The sequence below is a fragment of the Eublepharis macularius genome, chromosome 2 (assembly GCF_028583425.1).
Source record: "Eublepharis macularius isolate TG4126 chromosome 2, MPM_Emac_v1.0, whole genome shotgun sequence".
NCBI lineage: Eukaryota > Metazoa > Chordata > Lepidosauria > Squamata > Eublepharidae > Eublepharis > Eublepharis macularius.
Window position 1 is genome coordinate 201184167 of NC_072791.1, and position 21932 is coordinate 201206098.

Genomic DNA, 21932 nt, shown 5'->3' on the forward strand with positions numbered 1-21932 from the left:
TATAAGGGAGTAACTTTGCATAGGATTGCATTTAATACACAGAACTGACCGTCATTCCTCCCACAAAACTTTACTTGCCTGAGGTCAGAGGAGTGGAGCTTGACATACGGAAAAGAATTCTGCAGACTGGGGGCAACTGTTGAAAACACTTCTCCTAGAGGCTTGTCTGCTACGTGAGCTTACAAAGCAGGGCACCAGCGAATGATTTTAGGCCTTGGGCAGACTGCTAAGGGTGGAGATAGCCTTTCAGGCACCGTCTGGCCACTGGGGGGAGGCAGAGAACCAGCTGACCGTGTGCCTCTGGGAGGCATGCAGCCAAAATGGGCATGTGTGTTTTCACTTGCTGCTGATGACAACATTTCAAGTGTGACACAGAATTGACAGGTCATGCTGGGGGGCGGGGGCTGATTCTCTAAAAAAAAATTGCCCCCGATTTTTAAAGAATCAGCTCCCAGCATGAACTGTTGCAGCTGTGTCATAACCAGAAATTATGTCATTGACGAGTAAGCGTGCATGGGGTAAGTATTCCCGCCCTCATTCCCCAGTTTGGCCCGGAGGGGACCTAGAAACCTAGACTAAGTGGGAGGAAAAGGATATTGTAAGCTGCTGTGGGTCGTCATTGGGGAGAAAACAGTGTATTAACATGTAAATTGTGGGTTTGCAGTTTAATTTACTAATCAGGCCTTAGTCTAAAGTGATATGATGTGGTTGGAGGTAGGGCCTATAAGAAAAGAACAGTAATGTTTCATGGTAGGTGCTAATTGTTTGAAGATAGTCCTGTGTTAAAGTACTTGTGACATCTTGGTGGAGATGACTCCAGCTACATTGGGAAGGGGTTAAGGGAAAAAAGAGCATGTTTTGAGCTGGGAAGGGGAGAGGGGCAGAGAGAGGAGTGGAAGGAGCTCTCTCTCTCTTTCTCAAAGTTCCATTGTTAGTGCAAACACCCTAAATTCCTTGTGTGCAGATTATTGTTGCCCTGCCATCTTCCCCCCTACCAGGATAGCTGTAGACACCCTTCCTCTAACAAATTTCTGACTATGGTCCTTTGAAGAATCGAAGCAGAGAGGAGAAGGAGGCTGTCGAGAAATTCACTCCTCTCTATTGTAGCAGGGAAACAGTCTCATGAAAAAGTTTGCACACTACCCCTTTTTTAGCACTCATTTGCCTCTAGTTACTTGGAAGGGTTAAGAATAACTTAAGCAAACTGGGGCTGATTCCATTTCACTTTTGGTACTTTGATCCTATACCTGTCTGCAGTGTCCTTTTAAAAGGGTAAGACAATTCTGTGCGTAAGGCTTTAAAAACAGGAGGGAAAAGACCACAGCTTCTCTTTCATTTCTTAAAGAGGCAAATTCCTAATCTATCTACTGATGCAGAGTTTAAACTATGACTTGGGGAGGGGAGGCCTGGGTTGAATCCCCCACGCAGCCACAAAACTCCCTGGTGTAATCTGAGGCCTGTCACACAATCTCTCAATCTAACCTACTTTACAGTATTGTTTGTGAGGACAAAATGGGAGGACCCTGTTCATGATTTTGAGGTTCTTAGAGGAAAGGTGAGATGAACATATATAGCCAGAGACTGATGTAGGGTTGCCAGATCCAGGTTGGGAAATAACTGGAGATTTTGGGGGTGGAGCCTGGAGAGGGTGGGGTTTGGGGAGGGGAGGGGCCTCAGTGGGGTATAATGCTGTAGAGTTCACCCTTCAAAGCAGCCATTTTGTCCAGCGGAACTGATCTCTATTGCCTGGAGATTAGTTGTAATTCTGGGAGATCTCAAGTTACCACCTGGAGGCTGGCAACCCTAATTGATGGGAGTTCATGTGTCTTAGGCCTCATCTACAAATGTAGCAGACTGAAGTGGAAGAACTATGAAGTGATAGAATTTATTATACCGCTTTACGTTGTAGGTGGTGTAGCATCCCCTGTTTAATATGCCTCAAGATAAAATCTACCTTTGGCTCTAATAGGCTAATTTTTACTTTACAAGGTCTACAAGGCCCAATCTTTCACATGTTTCTTAAATTTTCCATGTATAACGAATTATTAGCGCAGGAGAACAGTGTGGTCCCTCCCCTACAGCAGTAGTGGTAGATTCTACTCTGCCACCTCAATTCACCTCATTCTATTTTTAAAGTTCATTTAGGATAATAGGGTTCATCTCCAATTTTACTTGGTTCCGTATTCCGACAATGCAGTCTTGTGCCTACACATTTTAACAAAATGACTATCGTCTAAGATCGAACACTACAAAGAAAACATTTTGATGGGAAAGATGAGTAACAACCATAAAGGCCAATATTCACAGGCCACCAGAGTAGGAAGGGAATTGTTTTAGTGATGAAATCCATTCTTGTGCAAGACTGTTTTGCTGTGGCAGTTCACACTGCAAACTAAGGTGATATTGTTTCATGGGGTTCATATAGAGCACCACGTGTCCCAGGGTGGTTTTTAGCTTGCGCCAACATAAAACCTGAAGCGTTCCAGTGCTAGTCGGCTGAGAATTTTGTTGAAGGAAATATCAAATGGCATTATTCAGACTCAATCTTTTAGCATCAGCTTGTTATGGCAACTTCGTGTAAATGTGGAAACAGGAACTGCTTCGTCAGCTTCATCATGAGGGTTCATATCTCCTCTGGGAGAGCGGAAACCACAGCAAAGAGGACAAATATAAACCTCAGGTTTGTGGAACAGTGCAGAAGTTTGAAAATTAACCGCTAACAACAGGACAAACACCCTAGGGAAGTTGTAAGATGTACTTATTATTTTAAAATTTCATTTAAACATTATTACCCCAAACTTGCAACTAAATAGTTCTCAAGGTGGTTTACAATGTAGAATGATATTCAATAAAACAAGTAAACATAAGCATTCAACAAAACAGCTAAAAACATTTATTTTTAATATTTATCTGGGGTGAAAGTAACACATATCTTACCAATACTGTCTCTCTTAGGGACTTGAAGCAGGATCATTTTGGCCACTTCCATACTGATAATCCAGACTAGAGATGGGCACGAACCGCATTACGAACTTCAAAACCCCACAAAAATGGTGATCACTCGATCGCGATCCGGCGGTTCGTGATCATCCACGGCCAACGAACCAGCGTTCGGAAGAGGCCTGGTTCGGTGTGTTCAGCCATGGTTCGGGAAGCCAGACAGTCAGGCGCCAGCAACCAATTCCCCTGTCAATGGAGCCGGGGGAATGCCTGAACTCTGTCTGCGCTCCTTCTGTTGCCCTGGAAACCTGAATGGAAGCCCAGCTTACGTTGATCGGCAGGTCTTCCTTCCAACCACAGAGCTGCAAAGCGGTTACAAGTTGGGAGAAGACACCCAGGGGGGATGGGGTCTCCTGTAGCCATGGGCATTCCAATCTCATCCCTGCAAACCCTGATAGGCAGCTCTGACGACCAAACACAGACCTCCTGCGTTGCTCAATGGGACCTGTGCTTATAAATAGCCGTGGGCTCCCAGGCTGGGTTTCACTTTCAGTGAGCAGTGGAGTGGGACAGAGCTCTTGCTTGCCACTTGCTAGCCTTTGGGGAGAGAGACAGAGAGTATAATTGAGCTTGAATTTTTGTGGGAGTTTCCTGGGGGCCTTGGATTGGAGAGGGTATAACTCCAAGATCCCTTTTGCAATCTTGTCCAAACTTGGTTGATGGCTGTAGGAGAGCCTGCAAAAGACTCCCCGGGAATATGGGCTCTGTAAGTGCCACGGGGGCTGTTCTGCACTCAACGAACCACAAACCGGTTCGGCAACAGAAAATGTTCGTTGTGGTTCACGATCTTGGGATTATCTTCGGCACCAAACTGCAAACCGCTGGTTCATTAAATTTTTTTGGTTCGTGCCCATGTCTAATCCAGACCAGCCTGTACTACCTGTTTTTCTGCTTTTTGTAACAAAAAGTCATATGATCAGTAAAGCAGCACTAAACCATACAGCAAGAGCAAGAGTACAAGTTAAGTAAGCTCCAACAACAGTAATTGTACACTACTTTAGTTAAAAACTTGGTCATTTAAAAATGTCTTCACTTTGTGCTTGAAATGCAGAAGAACAGGTACCAGGTGATGGATGTAGGTAGACAATCCTTAGACTGAAGTAACCCCGCTTAGGATTTCACTGTTAGTATGCCTTTGACAGGGCGGGGGGGGGGCAGGCTGTGGCTTATCTCTCTCTATGTATTATCTTCTTGATAAGCAAGTGACTTCTCTTTGTTTAATGTTAGGAATGCCTCTTGACTCCTACTCTCTCTCTCTCTCCTCCATTTAGAGATTCTGTCTCTTCCCTCATGGCTTTCCCAGAGGAAGGATGTACCTTTTCAGAGCACCTACCATAAAGGTCTAATCCACATATCCACTTGCAGCCATGATGCTGAACTAGTTGACTGTGGTATAGGAAAGTAGTGTTTTAGACTAGGACTCTTTCTTCTACAAGATATTGTTGTGAATGGAAACTGCCTCTGTAAACTGTAAGTTCTATTTGTCTACAATTTAATTGCCGAAGGATTAATTCCTGAACATTGTAGGAAATGCTTCTGACTGGGTCACTCTGCTTCTAAACAAACTATAACTATTTCTAATAGGGGTTTGTAGACACAGATCTGAGTTTAAGAATTTAAGTGTTTTTCTGAATTTAAAAATTTAAGAGTTTTAAACTGCAAATTGCAATTTTTTAATTTTCTTTCCTGCACCTGGCCTTATAGCCAGCTGGTGAGAAAACAAAAGACCCTTTATTGCCCTGGCAGGCAAACTAACACAGAAAAGGAACTGATTGAGTGGCCTAACAACCCCTCCCAGGCTCAATCCTGCAGAGAAGACTTCCTTTAAAAAAAAACATAGCTGGGTAAGTTCCCCCTCCCTACGTGCAGTCAGAGCATAATTTGAAAAAAGCTTTTCCAGATAATTTTTGGGAGTTTTTTTTTTTTTAATGTCAAGGAGACAAGCTTTACTTGAAAAACTAACTGAAGAGAATTTTGATTCATGGTAATTCAAATTAGAGGCTAAATTGGAGAAAGAGAAAGCATATTTTGTATTAAATGATGCTAAACCTATCCTGGAAGAAATTCTGATAACTGAAATGTGGAACAATGGCTGCATACTGATGCAAAAGTGAGAAATATCATTGTGACCACACTGGCAAATTCCCAGTTGGTGCATATTAAGAGGAAAAAAATGGCAAAAGAAATGGTAGAATCTCTTAGGTTTGGGGGGATCAGGATCAAATCAGTAAAATTGCTTTGTTAGGAGGACTTTCCTCAACTAAACTATGAGAAAATGGAAAAGTGTATACTCATATTGAAACATAGCTGAATCTCATTGATAAACTTGCTACTGCTAGGCAAGTATTAGATGAAGAATTTAAAATCAGCATCTTCTAAAGCTCATTTCCAGAAAGTTACTCCAGCTTTATCAACTCTGTTACTACAAAAGGCATTACATTGGAGGAAATGCTGGGTCAGATAAGATCAGAGTATCACAAGCAGAGGTCTTATCTGGAGGACAGCAAAACCAAAGCTGACTCAAATTATTTGGTGAGAGATACCAGGCCTAGAGGGGCGGGGCACAGGCAAATTGATCAAAGGCAGAAAGCCAATCCCAGAGAAAGGCAGGATCCTCCCCTCTGCTATAAATGCAATAAACCTGGTCACCTCTAGAGGAAGTACTTTGTTTTACCAAAACAAAAGCAAGGAACTATCTTGTCGAAGGCTTTCACGGCCGGAGAACGATGGTTGTTGGGGGTTTTCCGGGCTGTATTGCCGTGGTCTTGGCATTGTAGTTCCTGACGTTTCGCCAGCAGCTGTGGCTGGCATCTTCAGAGGTGTAGCACCAAAAGACAGAGATCTCTCAGTGAGAGATCTCTGTCTTTTGGTGCTACACCTCTGAAGATGCCAGCCACAGCTGCTGGCGAAACGTCAGGAACTACAATGCCAAGACCACGGCAATACAGCCCGGAAAACCCCCAACAACCAAGGAACTATCTTGTTTCCCATGTTGTTCAAACCACTAATGTCTCAAAGTCTTGGCTGATTTATACTGGAACCTCTACTCATATGATATCATATACTAATTTCTTTGATGAATTGAACGGCAGAGCATCAGGAAAGTTCTTATGGCAAACGGATCTTCTGTGAATATTGAAGGCAAAGGCTTAGTTATACTGGAGTTGAGTTTGGATGCTAAGAAAAAGCCTTAGATCCCTCGTCAGATGGTGACCCATCTTTCAGTCTAACAGGGCTGTTACAAGGGGAACTGGCTCCATGTGGTACATTCTCATGGATTGTGCCGTAATATCTAGTTATGCCTATGATAGACTGTTGTGTCTGGTCTTTTCTTCCAACAGAGGGAACCCACAGAGCCACCTATAGTTTTAGGGGAGTAGGTTTGTTTTGAAATGTAACCTTTCCCCTCAGTTGGCAGCTATTCTTACGGTAGTGAGTGTAAAGGCTTTGGGTTTGTTGCCATGCAGTAAGTTTTGTATTGAGTACAGAGAACCCCAAAACAGGATGTTTAACTAAACAACAAAGATTTATTTGTTTCCAGGATTAATATTTAAGAACAGATCAGCAGCCCAGATCTCCTTACATTCAAAGGAGAAACCTGGCTGAGGCATATACATTTAAGCAGGGCTCATTTTGAGGCGGAACGCACAGGAATGCAGTTCCGGCAGTTCCCCAAAGACGTCACATGTCAGGTGGCCGGATCGGGCCTCTGACGGGTGGTGAATCACTCTCCCACTCAGCAGCGGCCCAATCCTGACCATTTGGGGCCCATTTTCAGCCCCCTTTTGTCATTTTGGGCCCTATTTCGGCCCTGAATGGCCAGGATTGGGTCCAAAACAGCCAGAATAGGTGATGCCAGGGGGTATGGCATATTCAAATCAGTTATGCTAATGACACACTTCTGGTGATGTCAAGGGGCGTGGCATATGCTAATGAGGCATGCTAATGAGTTCCTCCAGCTCTTTTTCTACTAAATGACCCCTGCATTTAAGACAGTTATGGCTTTAGATTGTGATTTTAATGCTTTCAAATGCAAACAGACTTTCACTGACGAGCCACCGGGTTATATCTTCTCACACATGCACAGGATTCCACCCACAGCAGAGTCAGACTAAAGAGTATGAGGGCTAGAGAGTACGAGGGACACCACAGGCAGTCCTCATGACTCTGTCCTTTCCCAGAGGTAGAGCTAAGCCACTCGGCCACTCTATGAATCAGAGCGACCCTTGATACGACCTGCTTTTACCAACTGAGTTGCCGCTCCAACATTCCACTCCCCTCTCAGAAAGGTGGTTGGGCACTGGGGCAGCACACTTATATGCTCAGGGATGAAACAGCTGAGTGGCTGTTCTACCTTTCAGGGGCAGGACAGCCTTCTGTCCATCATTTGTTGGCTAAAAGTTCTGCTAGTATTTAAGGTGACATGGGACTCCTTTTGGGTTCTGCTGCAACTGCCTAACTCTGTGAACTTCTCCTGAATTACACTGAAGCAGAATTCAGGCAAGATAGAAGCATAGATAACTGGAGGGCCATGTGACCCAAACTCTGTGGGATTTCTCCTGTACCAGCTGGTGTCAGACTGCCCCGGAGGAGATCCAGTGTGGTGTAGTGCAGGGATCCCCAGTGTGGTGCCCATGAGCACCACTGCACCCTCTGTTACCTTTCCGTTTGCCCGCCAAGTATTTTAGAAGGTGAGTGGGGCTGGGGGCTGGGCTTTTGCCAAGCAAGGCTTCTGGTTGGCCATTGGAGATTTGATTGGCTGTGCAGATTTTTAAAAACAATGCTTTGGCAGAAACTGTTTCCACAGCACAAGGATCTTCACTGTGTGACTGAAGGTAAGCTGTAGCAGCCATTTTGTGGCTGCACCCACCACGCCATGTCAGAATTCCAAATGTGCCTGCAGGCTCAGAAAGGTTGGAGACCCCTGGTAGAGTAGATAGTGGCATGGGAAGACCTGAGTTCAAATCCCTACTTGGCCATGAAGTCTGATGAATGATCATGGGCCAGTCACTCAGCCTGATATATCTCACACATCTGCTGTGAGAACAAAACTAGGGGTGGGGGAACGCAATTAAAAAGTACCCTGAGTTCCTTGTATAGGATGAACATGTGTATTTAAACTGTTGTATTTTATGGAATATTTCTACATGCACAACTGTCCTTGCAAAAGTCGAAGCACTAAAATTAGCACTCAATGTATCCCCTGTCTTTTCAGTGTGAGCAAGACATAGCACAAGACATTTCTTCTGATACTATTTCAAAACCAAATTAAATGAAACCATGCAAACCATCTGTTCTGCATTCCATTGTTCCATGTGCTCTTTCTTATTTTGTTTAAAATTAAATTAAAGCGCTGTGTGTTGCTGCAGCCGTTGCTTTATTTCTTGCGCAAGCAGATTAGCACAAAGTACATTTTCCCTTCTGATCACTCATTGCTGGATCCTTCCCAAAGAGTTAGGTTCATAGCCTAGGTGTACACAATCTTTATAACTTGAAGCTCAGGTGGTAACCGTAGCCAGGAGCCCATTTATTTAACTTAACTTCATTTGTAGCCTGCTTCTCTCACTGAGACTCAAGGCAGATTACAATTGCAAACAATGAGCTAAGAACAGTATACTACACACAGCCAAAAAAATTAACATGGCACTTAAAAATGCAGTAGAATACAGACAGTAAAGCAGGAATTACAAGACTGGAGAACAATGCAATGAAACATTATATTACACACAATAAACCATATAATAAACCTGGATTGCAAAATTAGAGAACAATGCAATAAACATAGCATATTCACTATGAAGACTGCCTAAAATTCAACAAGACATGAACAGACATTAATTTTTTTTTCACTTTATTAAAATGCCCTTCTGAACAACACTGTTTCATACATTCTGGGTAGGAGCACAGGAGACTTCCTGACCTCACCAAGTAAGGTCCTCACCAAGTAAGGTCCACCAGGTAAGGTCCATAACAGAGAATACTTGGGTACAGGCAGCTGTTGAGCAGGGTGGCACCTTCAGAAGAGCAGAGCATTATCAGGGGAGGCGGTCCAATAGATATAGCGTATTATTTGGCTCAGATGGGGAGTGATTCCGCACACGTTGGATAATGCAGTTCCAATCCTCTTTATAGATCATTTGGAACAGATTTTTGTGTGTGCGGAACAAAAAATCCACCTTAAACAATTGATAATGTGCATTGAATGTGCATTATCCAATGTGTGCGGAATCAGCCGGGGTATAAGCTGGCTTCCCCCTTCCTCTCTGATTCAGACGCTATCACTATCATTCTTATCTTCATAACCTACTATTGCCAAGATGTTTCAGAAGCTGGGGCAGACGCATGCAGTTCCTCTTTTACTAGGAGTGGGCCACAGAATGCTTATCTGCTCTGTTTCCAGGTCCAAGTGCTGGCTTTAACCCTCAATGTTTGAAGTCTCATTTTCTCATACTGGAAGAAGAAACATTAATTGTTTCCCCTTTATGAGAACTTGTACTTTCAGGTTGCCAAGGTGACCAGGGCCTAGAGTAGGGCCTTCTGGATGGCAGTGCTGAAACTGTGGAAGAACCCACGTCCCGGAAGAACCCTTTGGTTACCTCTATTCATTTGCAAGCATGTGATGTCTTGGTTTTGCATCTATCCTGGGTGGCAATGGAATTTCAACTGTTGTCATAAACTGTTCGTCCTGTACATTTATAATTTTTATGTGGCCTGACTTATTATTAATAATATAATTAGGGCTTTTATAGTTGTTCAGTGCTGTAGAGAAGATTGTCCGATGCATTAATACACAGACCTTGTTTAAATTTGTCTTTGGATAATAATACTACAAAATGTAGTTCACAGTCTTTTAAAAAAGGTCCACAGTTATACACAAACTGCACACGCACATATAGTGGTGGCGGGAAGTGCTGTCAAATCATAGGTGACTTATGGCAACCTCTAGACCAGGGCTTTTTTTCTGGGAAAAGAGGTGGTGGAACTCAGTGGGTTGCCCTCAGAGAAAATGGTCACATGGCTGGTGGCCCCGCCCCCTGATCTCCAGACAGAGGGGAGTTTAGATTGATCTCCGCGCCACTTCCCTCTGTCTAGAGATCAGGGGGTGGGGCCACCAGCCATGTAACCATTTTCAAGAGTTTCTGGAACTCCGTTCCACTGCGTTGCAGCTGAAAAAAAGCCCTGCTCTAGACCATTATACCAAAAATTATACACACTGAGTTTTTTGAAGAATCTGAGACATTTACCACTTTTCTGTATTTCAGTGGAAGAACACCGAATGAAGGACATGGATTGAATAAAGCTTCCCGGAGAATGTGCTGTATCTCAGCACCCCAGCAATGAGGCTAAACTAATTGCCTGCTTGAGTCCACAGAGGATGCGTTCAAGTTCAGACCATAAATATCCTGGCCTGAAGAACCTGCTTTCCGCCCTTCTATATGTTTTACATTTTGTAACATCCAGCCAGATGAAGAGTTCTGGGGAGCATAAAAGCTTGCACAGTGTTTTGTGACAATTTGGTTGGATAAAAGATTTCATTCTTATATTCTTATATTTTCATTCTTATATTCACTGTCTTGTCTGAATAATAAAGAAATAAATGGACGTAGGTTTGCATGCCAAAGATACAAATCCGCTTGATTTAAAAGAGGGAATTTTTAAAGGTACTGTGCAGTATCTGGATCCTTCCTTGATATCTCCCCACTTATAGAAAATGGATTTTAAAGAATTTTCTGCTGCTGTTTTTTACTTCAGTTGTGCTGACATTTCTAGGATCTGAGACACCCCAGACTGAACATAACAAAAGAGGCCATCAAATTAAGCTCTTTCCCTCACTGTGCATAGGAACGCCAGCAAGTGGGCATTGACAGCAGTTCTCCAACTCACGCAAAGAGGGAATCATCCCTCTGGAACTTTTTATGAGGATAATGGACCTCTTAAAATGCAGACTTAATGTCTTTACCCCCTGGAGGTTAGCAGGTCAAGTCCCTCTGGCTGGACTAATTGCTTATGAAAGACAGAGAGGCAAGATAGTGGAGTATTTCTGAGTATAAAATATTCTAAACCTAAGATTAAATGCCCAGACTGCAGCGAGAGAGAGTAAAGAAAAAGGTCAATGTGGTTTAAAGAGCTTAGAAAATAGGGAGTGGGGGGAGATACCATAAAATGCTCAGGCATCCAAGGTGCAGACAAATTCCATATTAGTGGCAATTAAAAACACATTCCAGGATGTTTTCAAATGATTATAAAAGGAATCAAAAAGCGAGTTAACAGCCTGTGGAGGAGGGTTTCCTACTCCAAGTACTGCCCATGGTAAAAGTGGCACCCTTTACACAGCAGAGCTGCTTCCTGTGCAAAACCACAACCAGATGTATCCACTGGAGGTACAATTACAGCTCCTTTACTTTTATCACTGGAGTGGGACACAGAGGCTGCAATCCCAGCCAGGCACACAAAGTGGGGCGTCAGCTCTACTGAACTCAGTGGGAACTCCTTGCCAATGGCAGGATCAGGCTGGTCGCCATGCGTGCGCAAGCGAGAAGCTTTTTCTCGGTGACAGACCAACACAAATACTTTAAAAACCGCTGAGCAAAGCTGCCTGTTGGAATTAAACCATAAGGGCAGAAGAACAGAAAGTGGATTTGAGGCGGAGCTCTCGGCCTGCTCAACTTGGTAGTGAGTCCCATTGAAATCAATAGGACGTACTTCTAAGTAAAGAAACAAAAATGTTAAATCTTACTTACAAACTAAGCAGAAGGTTAACTTTCCCCGTTCCTGTTTCTGACCCGTTAAAAGCAGATACATCTGCATCCATTTATGGGTAATAATGCTGGTCTCCATGTACTATGCATATTTACTTGATGATTTCTGCAAGGCAGGCTATGGTTAAAGGTAGCAGCAAGAGGGTTTTTTTTTTAATGGTCAGTTGTCATTGTTAAGCCAGAAACAGAATTAGAAATGGTGAGTTGAGCATAATCCTGCAAAGCTACTTTAAAGATGGCAGGATTGGGAATCAACATTTCAACCGGCCTTTTTCAAAACAGAAATTTCTGCACTCATGTCAGATGTGATTATGAAATGTCTTTCCACTGTACAGTGCTATTTACATTTTAAACATTTCCCAGACAGATGGCCAGTGTATAGATTCCAGAACATTAGAGCTGTGGTATGAAGATAGTTCCTCTGATGCATAAAAACATTCTGGCGATAACCTTTTGAAGTCGCGTTATGATGGCAATCTGCATGCAGCATGGTCTTGTGGGTAATCCAATACACATTGTGATTAATATGAATTTAGAAAGCTTCAAGAATCAAGGCAGAGTAACTTGAATTTATCTAAGCCCTGAATGTATGTTGCATTGTAGATGAGGACAAGATTTTGATGGGTTCCTACTCTGGCCTGGAGGTTGGGGGAGAGGGGATCATGTGAATTCAGCTTCAGTCACAGATGACAAGTATAACATCATTATGAAAATTTTACTGCAGTCAATGACAGGATCATACAATAATAAACTCTTAAGCAAATTGAAGGCTGTTGATGAACTTTATATATCAAAACAAAAAGGTTCTTACCCAAATCACTCATTCACTGGAGCATTTCTAACACTTTTTAGAACTGGGATCCAGTTCATTTTCTGAAGTTCAGGAGTTTCAGGTGTACTGAATACAGAAATGCATGTAATTCTCTGGCTTTGGAGTGCACAAACCTGTAGCCTGAAAAATATAGTATTCCATCCACATGTACTGAAGCTTTGAATTGTGTGCATTTCCACCTTCAGGCAAAATAGCAACCAAACAAAACTGGGAGCCTTACAGGTAGTGCATATTCCTGGTGTGCGTAGTCGGATCCCCAAATATAATACGTGAAAAGGTTAAAAGCTTAATTTACTGCCTCACGCAGTTATAATTATCTTTCTGGGTGTTGTTTAATATTAGATCTGACAGCTCTGGCATGAGAAGAAAAGGGGAGAGAGTATCACCCCTCAATTAATAAACATCTTTAAAAAATAAATTTAATATGATGGTATTTCTCCTTCTAGAATGCTGTCTGAATGATCACTTACATCGGTACAGATCAATATATAAAAGTATAACTACCTCAGTGTGAAACAAAACAGAATTGGATCCTGAGTAAATTTTCTCCATATGCTTAGTAAACTTTTTTTTGAAGAGAAACATTTCTAGCAATTATCCCTGAACTCCCCTTTGTAAGCTGTAATTTTAATTCTAAATGTGTGTTTAACTGGGGGGGAAACTAGATTCTCCAGAGGCATGTATGGTACAATGGACTCTTTGGGTTTGCCTTTTTTACCTGAGTGAGGAATTTGCCCAGTTAGACAAGGCCTTGAGTTACCACCAGATCTATTAGAGTCTCTCTACCCGAGACATCTTACACGGGGACATTCAAGTGCAGAGAGATCCCATTTTAGCTGGGAAGCATAGTTTTAAAAGAAAGAGCCGGCTGGGATTGCTCCTCAGAGGGTTTGTTCATTTCATCTTCGCCTTCCCAAAGGGGAGGTGAAACTTACATTGTCTTTTAAAACTACCCTGGTGTAGAGAGGTGAAATTGAAATTTAAACTACACTTCCTGGCTAACATTGTGTCTCCCTGCACTTAACTGTCCTGTGTAAGATGTCTAGTGTAGAGAGAGACTTATTCTAGTTCTATTTTCTCCATGCCTATAGCGAGTGCTTTTAATGGCTGTCACCTCTAGAGGTCAGAAGAAAGACACTGATGAATTCTCTTTATTTTCAACAAAAAGTCTCTGTGTGTGGAAAAATCCAGATTTTTCCTTTTATTTCTTACTGAAGTTCCCTCTGAGTGTAAAATCAGGCCTAGCTGACTTTGCAAATAAAAACCCAAGAGTTTTCTTTCATGCCTTCTCCTTGTCTCCTGGTTAGTGTGGGCCAAGTTAGTCTTTTATCGTGGGAGCAGAATGGCCAAAAGATTACACCAATTTCATTAAAAGAACATTTACAGTGTTCTTGTAATTAAAAGCCGGTGGTTACACAATACCAACAGAAACAAACTAGTTGAGGAAGAAAATGTCCCTTAATAATTAGTGAACAAAGAAAATAAACGGGAAAATTCCCATTTCCCTAAATCTAAAAATGTATCCTTAAAGTCAGAAAATAAGATCTAGTCAAACAAGTTCACCACTACCAGAATCCAGTTTTCTTTTCCCCATGCTTAGAAGATAGCTTCTTTAGTTATATTTTTTCCAGCATACCCACATGTCTTTGCTTCTGCATCTTTTCCAGCTGACAATGAAAGAACTCCAACAAAAGAAACGCACCCCTGTCCTGGCCAATTCACTTGCAAATTCCAGTTTTTCTCTTGTTCCAGAATCTTCTCTGACCCATGACCCTTGTGGCAACCTACGATCTCATGGGCCATCAATCCAATGGTTTCAACCCATAATTTGGTTTCTAGCTAAACTAAAACCAGTAGAAATTTATTTCACAGCTGTATTGTCTTACCTCTGTCTGCAGAGCACAATCTATACATTTCCTCCCCCAAAACAGGGAATTTTACACAAAGTATTGTACAAATGACTAATACATTTATGATAATCCCCCTTGCTTAAAGGATTTTACAGTGCCATGTTAATCAGAGTTACACCATGCACTGAAAGGTGCAACTCTGCTTAGGATTGCACTGTTGGAGAGCCAGTGTTTTCAAAGAAAAATTAGAGAATGTCAGAATCTGTCCTGGGAGATACAGAATTGCTTATCCATTTATCTGGGAAAGCACGACATTACGGAACATTTGTGTCTGAGCTGAAAGAGGTACTGGAAAAGAGCAAGTAAATCGATGAAAAGGAACAATGTGCAAAGAAGGGCTTAAGATGTGGATGCTATTAAAATTTAGATAAAAGGATGAATAAGACAACCACAACATAATGGAGAGAGAGTGAAGAGACACACACTAGAACTTAAGGTCATAGAACATGATTGATTGGCAGCAGATGCAGACCCCCCCCCCCCACAAAAAGAGATTTAAAAAAACCAATTTATGGAATTCATTTAAACAATATGTAATGATGGCCTCTTAGCTTAGATGTGTATATGCAATGTTCAGATAAAATGGATCAAGGACATGTCTAACAACAAATAGTAGCATGATAAAGTCAAGTAACTGAAGGGGGGGGGAACCAGTAGCAGATGATATCACCACTATGCATTGCTCAACTGCCAAACCCTGTTGGTCATTCCCAGAATGGAGTGTCCACTGCTGGAAATAAAATGCTGGGCTAGATGCACTTGTTATGTACAGTCCAGCAACTGGCTGCCACCATTATTTTAAAAATTATATTAAAGAATTTTTGTTGGCTACATTCTGTTGAACATGTTATTGTTATGGGGCAAAAAGATTTCAAGCTGAAAATGTGAAGGAAACATTTGGAATAAAAACATAGGCACCATCGTGATTCATCTGGCCCTTAGAGGTTAGCATTCTTTGTTTTTTAATTCAAGTCAGTTAAAAGGAATGTCTTATTCATTGAGAAAGTTGACTATGTTGTGATGGTCAGGGCTGGTTCCAGAGCTGTCTGTCCTGGGAAATGGCCAATGAGAGCTGGTGGAATGCTGGGCTAGAAACAGTTAAGACCCATTAAGACAGATACGGGAATTTCTGAGGAAGAAGGTTTTGGAGCTACTGGAGATTAGCAGCAAAGATACAGCTGGCTGTTGATACTTGTTCTGATACATGGTAATCCTTCCTTGTTTAACCACAATATATCTATGAGCTTTAAAATCATTCACTCCAGTGTTCTATATTATAAATAAAAGTTGCTCTTGTTTAATAAATTTAATAAATGATAGCAGCATATATTTAGGGAAAGTGCACCTTGCATTTTAAAGACAGATAAAATTGGCTGAGACATTGAGATATTGATTGTTCTTCATACGGACTAGTGTCTAATTTTGAGTGGTTTCTACCTGTGAAAGTCTTATATTGGATTATAACACTTTTTGATGTTGGCATAGGCAGCCCCACCCAAAGCCTTTCAACATACAACATTAATCAAAGTACATTTGTGCTTTCATCCTGATAATGATAATTACAAAGTCCACCTCCTCTACAAGCCAGAAGTATACCGACCTCTACAGAAATACTCTCTCTGAGACACAAGAGGGTGCTCATCCCTCACACGTTTAACAAGACCAGAATTTGCTTGTGGTGAATATTTATGTTTTTTCAAGTGACTGGTTTTAATTTTTTTTAAAAAAATGTGAACCATTTAATTCTCTTTTATATAGTACAAGAACATGGGTGTTTCGACACTTTCTCTCTCTGCATATATTTCTTAAGAATTCCAGCAAATAATCATTTTGCTAAAATGGTTTTAGTGTGTAGGAAATTACCTCACTTAGTCTTGAGATGACAATCAATTGCTCTTCTTTTTTTCTTTCTGGTAGGGGCACGTAGGAAGGAAAAGCAGCACTCCAAGGATGGAGAGAGGGAGAACGAGCCTGCCTGTCTGCCCAGCCAACCCTGTGTGTGGTCAGCCAAGCTAGGCTCCGCCTTCCCCATGTTGCACAGGTAGGGATCCCAGACCCCTGGTGGGGGTGGGGGATCCCCCGCCCCGCCCCACTTACCTAACCTGTGGGGGGGTGCACCTTCCCTGCGGGCTCCCCCGCGGTGCTGCACTCTCCCATGCACAACAGCCACTGGGATCGAGCACGTTTTGGCCTGGATCAGGGCCACTGTGGAGCACAGAAGCGCTCCTGTGCTCCGCAGCGCCTCAAAAACAGGCCAGTTTCAGCGTGGATCGGGCCCATTTTGTGCCCCTGCGGAGCCTGGATGTGCTCCCAGGGGCTGCGTGATGATGTCACTTCTGAAGTGACATCATCGCGCCTGTGGGGGTGCATGTGCGCTTTGTGCGCACGCACCCCCTCTCTCCCAAGGTAAGTGCCAGGCCCCTATCCCCCACCCGGAGGTTGAGGGGGCCTGGCAACCCTATGCACAGGGTTCAATGAGGCCAGGCTCTGCCTTCCTTGCATTATGCACACATTGGCAGGACTGGGTGCCAATTCTTCCCAGATGTGTGCTGCTCTGCCAGGCTGGGTGCTGCCCTTGACAGTGATCTGGCCCTGTCCAGGGAGAGACAAGCCAGGGGTCCACTGAGAAAAGTCCCAGTGTCCATAGTGGTCAATATGCTGCTGCTTTCCGGGCACAGATAAGGAGATTACTCTTGTACCAGATTGTTTTCTTTTTGTTGTATTGGGAATCATGCTAAGAAGGTCAAGAGACATGCCAGTAGTGCTGTTGCTGTAAACAAATTCTAAAAACTGAGCTGAAGTTTTAAAAATTACATTCAGGAAGTGGGCCTGAGCACATTAAGGTAAGTGCTGTAAAATGCATTTGGAATTTCTCAGTAAGTATGAGAGCCAGTGTGGTGTAATGCTTTTAAGACCAGATTTAGGGAAACTTAAGTTCAAATTCCTACTCAGCTGCACTTGTTGACATTTGGCCAGTCTCTTGTTCAGCCTCAAGATTACTGTAAGGGTAAAATGGGGGGGGGGGGGTTGCCAGGCCCCCTGCCTGAAAAGTGGGAGGGTGGATATCATGCCTCAGTGGGGTTGGGCCACCTTATGCTGCCACCACTCTGGGATTTCGGGTCCCTTTGGAAGGCCCAGAGTACCCTCCAAACCCTTCTGACCTCCATCGCTTGGCTAATAAACAGGCATGAGGACCCGGCAGAGTAACAACAAACAAAAGGGTTTATTTATGAGGAGGTCAATTAATAATCAACAAACAAACAAGCAAACAAGGTGCATTAGCAACAATAGATGGGTGAAAGCAAAATAAACAAAAGGCCCTAGTGTGACTGAACTCATTGTCCCTCTGTCTGCCAGGCCTGTCTTCTCATCATACCTGGATGAGGGCCTCTCTCCCTAGCAGAAACCTCCTCGGGTCTGCTCCCTGGGAGAAAGAACGCAGGCTTTTATTCCTCCCAGACTTATATAGCACCAGCCCCCTGTGTTCTGAATAGCCCCAAAAGGACGCCAAAATGGCCCAACGGCTCCTGGGAATCATAGGCAGGCCTACTCCCACTGCTAACAGGTTTCTGAGGCCTTGCTAGGCCTTCCTGGCACAGCCAGATCTTGACAGTGGGGTGCCGAGGGGAAGTACAACACTGTCTTCTCTTGTACATGTGCTTTGGACACTCTGCAGGCTCCCAATGATGTCGCTTTTGGTTTAATCCAGAAGCTAGGACACCTCAGCAGGCCCAAAATGTAGTTTAGGTGGGTAACTGTGTTGGTCTGCAGTAGAACAGCAGGATTTGAGTTTTGGTGGCACCTTAGAGACCAACAAGATTTTCAGAGTGTAAGCTGTTGAGAGTCAGAGAGCTCCCTTCTTTAGACACAATAGATTTCCACTCCATGCAGCTGAATGTACTGCCTTCTGTGAGGATAGTTTAGGTGGGTGGCTGTGTTGGTCTGTAGTAGACCAGCAGGATTTGAGTCCAGTGGTACTTTAGAGACCAACATGGTGTCTGAAGAAGGGAGCTTTGATTCTTGAAAGCTTACAGACTGAAAATCTTGTTGGTCTTTAAGCTGCCACTGGACTCAGAACATAGTGTTTTTGCTCTGTTTTGGGCTGATTCTTACAGAATTGGCCCTGCTGAGATATTGTAGCTTCCCGTCCAAACTGGAAGTGATATCATTGTGGCCTGCAGAGTGCGCATGCAGCATGCTCTGGCCTGCCTCTGCTTACCTTTCTCTCCCCCTCCCACCAGCCAGGTGAGTGGTAGCAGGGGTTGATTTCAGGTCAAGTAGGATTCACGTCTTTTGTACATGTAGTATTTTGGAGATTCAGAAAACACAAGTAGAAGGATCCTGTTACAGGAATAGCCAGAGACACTTTCCTCCTGGAAGCAGAGCATTAAGAAATGCAGTGATCAAAACCATGGTACCATGGAAGCGGCAGAGAGGCAGTGAACAGATGGGAAGCGGCAGGCTGGTGGTAGGAGGAAATCCGAGGGCTCAAAGAAACACGATGACGATCATGTGTCTTAGTCCATAAAAATGCAAAGTGCAGGATCCTGTGGCCTCAAATCAACCTTTTCAAATGTTAGAATTGCGTTCAGTTGTACAGTGGTTAGAGTGCTGGTCCACGATCTGGGAGACCCAGATTCAAATCCCCACTCTTCCATGGACGCTTGCTGAGTGACTTTGGGCCAGTTACATACCCTCAGCCTCCATTACTGATAGGGTTCCCAGGTGCCTGTCGGTGGCGGGCAAACTCCCAGGAATTTGCCCCCTCACCTGCTGATCGCTCAACAACTGGATGGTGGTAACAAGCCCCCTGGAGGTTGCCCGTTGCCATGCCCCCAGGGAGCGTGTTCCCTGGGTGCCTGCCAGTGACATCATTGCGCCGGCCGTGGGAGCGTTCCCGCGCTTTGGGGCTGATTTGGGCCCCAAATGGGCCCCATGCAGGATGCGGCAGCACTTGCACAGGTGGCATGGTGACATCACTTCCGGAAGTGACGGCACTGCATCAACACCGGGGCACACGCGAATGAAAAATACTCTCATGCCTGACAGGAGGTAAGTGCCTGGTACTCTACCCTCCTGGTGGGAGGGGAAAGGGACCTGGCTACCCTACTTATAGAGTTGTTGGAGGATAAAATGGAGGCAAGGAGAATGATGTAAGCTGCTTTGGGTCCCCACTGGAGAGAAAGGAAAGATATAAATCAAGTAAATAAATAAGTAACAAACCTATCAATAGGAGCTAGATGCAGTTGCCAGATGCCTGGCACACATGGATTATTATTTCTGAAAAGGCCTTGTGCCTCTACAGCATGAAGACGGGGAGGGGAGTTGCAACTCAGAACTGGGCTCCCTGCTTTGTTACTAAAACATTATAGAAGAAAAGATCTACCCTTTCAAAGTGTTTTTTTCCTTTTAAAATGCTAATAATAAAGCAAAATGAAACAAAAGTCCAGTGGTACCTTAAAAACTAAATGCTTTCATGAGTCAGGTCAGAGCTTATTTCCTCAGATGCACAAAGTATACATTTTTTGCATATGATAACATGAGCTCTGACTAACAAAAGCTTATGCTGAAATAAATTTTGTTACTCTTGAAGGTACTACTGGACTTCTGATTAGTTTCAGTTTATTCAGTTTAACAGCCCATAGGCCATACACTCTAACAAAGTTTAAGCATTAAAAGTAACGGTTAAAGAAAAGGTTGCCAACTTGCCACGTCTACAATGCAGTTTTTACAAAGGCTACTCAGTAATAGTCTTAATTTTGAGCTGTCAGAGATGTCTGGATGCCAACTTCTGATTAACTTTTTTGCAACGGACCAACATGGCTATCCTCTGGAATTAAAAACAAAGCAGGAAGCCTGATTTTGAGAGGTAAAACCAGGTGGAAGTTAAGAATTAAACTTTTTCTTCCTTCCTTGTACACTCCCAAGGCAAACTGAGGCTGCACAAATCTGCAATTTGCATTTTATGGCCATAATGAGATGTACAACCTTTGTCTCATCTGTTCAAGTTCTAATCCTTTTCAAATTTCAGGGTTGGAATAGCAACGCAGTGCACATATCCTTAAGCACATATAGGTGAGCAGCATGCAGACAGCGGTATCCAAAGATTCAGGATACTAACTTGCAGATGAGATGACTGCCAAAGGGTTGGTGGTCTCAGAAAGGGTAAAATATGGTACGTACGCTTTAAGAAACACTAAGGGATTCTCATGCCCTACATTTCTGGGGGGAAAGGGATAAAATTGCCCTGCTGGTGGGCGCCTTTTGCCTGGTGTGTGCCAAGTTCTTATTTAGTGCCATAACAAGTTGTATGGGTGAAACAAAAGCCATGCTTTTGGACCTTAAGTGTGCTACTTATACAATTAAAAACTGCAGAAAAATGGTGTCAGAAACTCATTCCTATCCTTTTCACTTCTCTTTTCGTGGGGCAAGAACAAGAAAGCAGCTCAGAAAACAACCTTACACATTCCGTCTTGTTGATTGTTTTTCTCTGCAAACAGCAGACTTGTGGGGCTGAGGATCCAGTGAAGAGTGACCATATGAAGACACTCAGCAAAGGGGAGCAGATGTCGATGCATGGTCAACCACGAAGTCTCCTATTCACCCCTGCTGGTGTAATTCAATGAGGCGACCAGCAAAAACAGCCAGTGTTCCAATAATGCAAACCAACATGAAGATGCCAAGGAGAAGGTGGTCCACCACCATGGCAACGAACTTCCATTCTTCTGCAGCCTGGGAAGCGGGGGGAAAAGGAAGCGGTAATTAGACTTGGCTTAAGTCTAGTCATTGGTATCAAAAAGCTGTACGATTATTTCTATAATACAGAATGAAGATCACAAGGATTGGATCAGCCTTTTACAAAACACACAACAAAATGAATCCATTTAGGATCTTCTATGGAATAAATAACACATCCGTCCCACAAACACTAAACAAAACATCTTTTTTACAGCTATCCTAAAAGTATGGGATGCTTATAGAAATAAAACCACCCCCAAATATTACAGGTTTTCTTCTCTTCTTTTTCAGGATTGGTTTCCACCGGGTGTCTCACCTGCATTCACTAAAAAAAGGAACCAAAACAACATAACAAAGCTAACTGATATTGCCTCCCGAGAAGGCTTACTAGATAAACCAGAATTAGAGCAAAAATTAATAGTAATATATCATGATTTACTTATTTTCAATTAATGAATCCAGCCTCTTCTATAAACTTAAAGGACATTATGAAACAACCAAAGACTGCATTTGAACAAATGATAGATAGGAAAGGCCTTTCAAATAAAGGAGTAATCTCCCAAATTTATAATATTTTGCTACAAAACATTAAACTTAAAACCTTAACATATCAGTTGAAATGGCACCAAGACTGTGACAAAATATCAAAAGAACAATGGGAAATATTATGGTCCTCTAAAATATTTAATTCAT

The 21932-nt window shown here is 43.0% G+C and overlaps 1 protein-coding gene and 1 long non-coding RNA gene across 3 annotated transcripts in view; one reads left to right on the plus strand and one right to left on the minus strand.

Moving 5' to 3' along the window:
* Nucleotides 1–433: 433 nt before the first annotated feature.
* Nucleotides 434–10903, plus strand: LOC129324090 (uncharacterized). Its single transcript, XR_008596513.1, has 3 exons — nt 434–518; nt 4272–4470; nt 10263–10903. It is a non-coding gene; the product is annotated as an uncharacterized LOC129324090 (long non-coding RNA).
* Nucleotides 10904–17705: 6802 nt separating this feature from the next.
* CHRNA1 (cholinergic receptor nicotinic alpha 1 subunit) overlaps nt 17706–21932 on the minus strand; it is a 28614-nt gene continuing 24387 nt past the window's right edge. For both annotated transcript variants that reach the window (XM_054971887.1, XM_054971886.1), the window contains one exon: nt 17706–21233. In XM_054971887.1, coding sequence (XP_054827862.1) covers nt 21102–21233 — 132 coding nt within the window. In that variant the 3' untranslated portion in view covers nt 17706–21101. The remainder of the gene's footprint in view (nt 21234–21932) is intronic.